This window comes from Sinocyclocheilus anshuiensis, unplaced genomic scaffold (assembly GCF_001515605.1).
Source record: "Sinocyclocheilus anshuiensis isolate Anshui unplaced genomic scaffold, SAMN03320099.WGS_v1.1 scaffold923, whole genome shotgun sequence".
NCBI classification, from domain to species: Eukaryota; Metazoa; Chordata; class Actinopteri; order Cypriniformes; family Cyprinidae; genus Sinocyclocheilus; species Sinocyclocheilus anshuiensis.
The window spans coordinates 46807-50741 of NW_015544138.1; the positions used below are offsets into that span (position 1 = coordinate 46807).

General features: G+C 38.2%; 1 protein-coding gene across 2 annotated transcripts in view; it reads left to right on the top strand.

The window, feature by feature from the left end:
• Nucleotides 1-3935, top strand: part of gxylt1a (glucoside xylosyltransferase 1a) — a 12677-nt gene that overhangs the window by 5246 nt on the left and 3496 nt on the right. For both annotated transcript variants that reach the window (XM_016494751.1, XM_016494752.1), the window contains 2 exons: nt 1040-1163; nt 1275-1447. In XM_016494751.1, coding sequence (XP_016350237.1) covers nt 1040-1163; nt 1275-1447 — 297 coding nt within the window. The remainder of the gene's footprint in view (nt 1-1039; nt 1164-1274; nt 1448-3935) is intronic.

Here is a 3935-nt window from a genome sequence, read left to right on the forward strand (position 1 = left end):
ATTGTTTACAGTTGTTAGGAGTATTGTTATTGGATCAAAAATATGAAAGAAATTATTTAAGAAATTAAGAAACACATTCTCTTATATAAATACACATTTTAACCCTTATATTTTGATGTTGATAAAAACAGTGCATGTTTTTTTTATTTTTCATTTGTAACGTCTCACCAGCAGATGTCTCTGTTGTTCTTCTGTTGCTCATTTTCTCATATTTCCACATTACTGAAGCGGTTTCATCATTCATTTATCTGTCATACATGAGACGGATTGAGAATAATTACGAGTGTGTGTGTGTCTGTGTGTGTGTCTGTCTGTGTGTGTGTGTGTGTGTGTCTGTCTGTGTGTGTCTGTGTGTGTGTGTGTGTCTGTGTGTGTGTCTGTCTGTGTGTGTGTGTGTGTGTGTCTGTCTGTGTGTGTCTGTGTGTGTGTGTGTGTCTGTGTGTGTGTCTGTCTGTGTGTGTGTGTGTGTGTGTCTGTCTGTGTGTGTCTGTGTGTGTGTGTGTGTCTGTGTGTGTGTCTGTCTGTGTGTGTGTGTGTGTGTGTCTGTCTGTGTGTGTCTGTGTGTGTGTGTGTGTCTGTGTGTGTGTCTGTCTGTGTGTGTGTGTGTGTGTGTCTGTCTGTGTGTGTCTGTGTGTGTGTGTGTGTCTGTGTGTGTGTCTGTCTGTGTGTGTGTGTGTGTGTGTCTGTCTGTGTGTGTCTGTGTGTGTGTGTGTGTCTGTGTGTGTGTCTGTCTGTGTGTGTGTGTGTGTGTGTCTGTCTGTGTGTGTCTGTGTGTGTGTGTGTGTCTGTGTGTGTGTCTGTCTGTGTGTGTGTGTGTGTGTGTCTGTCTGTGTGTGTCTGTGTGTGTGTGTGTGTCTGTGTGTGTGTCTGTCTGTGTGTGTGTGTGTGTGTGTCTGTCTGTGTGTGTGTGTGTGTGTGTGTGTGTGTCTGTCTGTCTGTGTGTGTGTCTGTGTGTGTGTCTGTCTGTGTGTCTGTCTGTGTCTCTGTGGGTCTCTGTGGGTCTCTGTGTGTCTGTGTCTGTGTGTGTGTGTGTGAACAGAACGACCTGACAGCAGTGGATCTGAAGTGGGCCGATCTTCTGATGCCTCTGTTACACAAATACAAGCTCAACATCACGTGGGGAGACCAGGACCTGCTCAACATCATCTTCCACCATAACCCAGGTACACCAGCTCATCATCATCATCATGTGTGCACAATATACAGAAGAAACCTCTAGAACTGTGCAGTGTAGCCCATGCAAGCGCATTGATTCTCACTGGGTCTGATCTCAGAGTCTTTGCTGCTGATCGAGTGTCACTGGAACTATCGTCCTGATCACTGTATTTACGGCAGCAACTGCATCAGCGCTGAACAGAGCGGTGTTTACATTCTCCACGGCAACCGCGGCGTTTACCATGACGACAAGCAGCCCGCCTTCAGAGCCGTGTATGACACCATAAAGCAGGTGAGAACTAAAACGATACATTAACATTCCGTTCACTTGAAACAAAATAGACTTTAACTGAGATAAAAATGAAACATTTAAAAACCTTAAACTTATTTTATTTTAACTGGTTGCCAAGGTAATATTTCTGATTTTAACTCAATGTACTAAAATACATAGAAAATAAAACTGAAAAAAGATTAATAACTATATAGACAAAAAAATTATAATTAAAGAAAATGCACAACAAACTTTTAAAAATGTAACTGAAATAAAATATTTAAAAACCTTTTTTAAATTTTTATTTCAGCTAGTTTCTATGGAAGCCTGTTTCCGCCACTGAATAAAAAATAAAAAAGAGGTAATTGCAACTTTTTATCTAACAATTCTGACTTTTTTTTCACATAATTGCGTGATATAAACTCACAATTGCGAGTTAAAGTCCAATTTTGAGGGGGGAAAAAAGACTATGTTCTCAGAATTGTGAGTTTATATCTCTCAATTATGACTTTTTAACTCGCAATTGTGACTTTATATCATGCAATTCTGTGAAAAAAATCAGAATTGTGAGATAAAAAGTCACAATTACCTCTTTTATTTTTTATTCAGTGGCGGAAACGGGCTTCCATAAGTTTCCAGGGCAATTAACAAAACAAAAAATGAAAAAAAAAAAAGTTTAACTCAAATAAAGTATTAAAAAAAACATAAACCTATTTTATTTCAGCTAGTTTCCAAGACAATATTTCTAATTTTCAGTCAGTTTAACTTGATCTACTTAATAAATAGAAAAAACTATATAAAACAAAAATGAGAAAACACCACAAAATTACTAAACCATCATAAAATAAAATAGAAACAAAGTAAATGTATTTCATACATATGTAAAAATGACAAAAACACAAAAAAATTACTAAAATTTTAAGTAAAATTAAAATGAAAACGTAATTAAAAATAGTACGGAGCCCCGCACATGACATGCAAGAAAAAATAAATTAATCGTGCACACACACACGATTACTATTTAGTTCCCTCGATTTATAAATACTATTAATACCTACGATTTATAAATCGAGGGAACGAAATAGTAAATCGTGCACACGATTTAGCCTACTATTTTTTTTTTTTTTCCTGCATACCATGTGCGTGGCTCCGTAAAGCAGTAATAAAAAATAACACTGAATATGACCCACAGCAGGATTTAGTTATCAGTTATCAGACCTGTTTGTTTTTCTGTGATTGATTTTCTGGGTCATTCCTCAGTTGTTTTTGTGTTATTTTTAGCTGGTCTCTCTCGTGTGGAGCTGCGGCCGCTCTCCTGCCGCGAGTGTTTAATATGGTCATGGTGTGATTTCATTAGGAGCGTTTGCGTAACCCATAAAATCTAATTAGACGCTGTTAATCTGTGCGCTTCGGCTCAGTGTGTGTGTGTGTGTGTGTGTGTGTGGGGCGGGGGATGGACACCTGTTCAGGTGTGTCTGCAGCCAATCGCTGTAATGAGTTCAGATGTCTGTCTGGTTTCTCGCAGGCTGCCAGTGATTGTTTCTGATCCAGCTGGCAGCTCTGGCGCATCAGTGTTTGTTTGCAGGGTGTGTTTTTCCAACATTGAGTCAGTTGAACTGATTTATGATTCAGCCTGAATTTAACTAATGAATCTGGATCTTAGAAATAGACTCAAAAGTCATTGCTTGAGATGAACTGAAAACATCTCTTTAAGCTATAAGGTTGATGAGATGTATTCATGTATTTAAACATACAGTATCTCACAGAAGTGAGTACACCTCACATTTTTGTAAATATTTTATTATATCTTTTCATGTGACAACACTGAAGAAATGACACTTTGCTACAATGTAAAGTAGTGAGTGTACAGCTTGTATAACAGTGTAAATTTGCTGTCCCCTCAAAATAACTCAACATCGCTGTAATGAGTTCAGATGTCTGTCTGGTTTCTCGCAGGCTGCCAGTGATTGTTTCTGATCCAGCTGGCAGCTCAGGCGCATCAGTGTTTGTTTGCAGGGTGTGTTTTTCCAACATTTTGAGTCAGTTGAACTGATTTATGATTCAGCCTGAATTTAACTAATGAATCTGGATCTTAGAAATAGACTCAAAAGTCATTGCTTGAGATGAACTGAAAACATCTCTTTAAGCTATAAGGTTGATGAGATGTATTCATGTATTTAAACATACAGTATCTCACAGAAGTGAGTACACCTCACATTTTTGTAAATATTTTATTATATCTTTTCATGTGACAACACTGAAGAAATGACACTTTGCTACAATGTAAAGTAGTGAGTGTACAGCTTGTATAACAGTGTAAATTTGTTGTCCCCTCAAAATAACTCAACACACAGCCATTAATGTCTAAACCGCTGGCCACAAAAGTGAATACACCCCTAAGTGAAAATGTCCAAATTTGGCCCAAAGTGTCAGTATTTTGTGCGCCCACCATTATTTTCCAGCACTGCCTTAACCCTCTTGGGCATGGAGTTCACCAGAGCTTCACAGG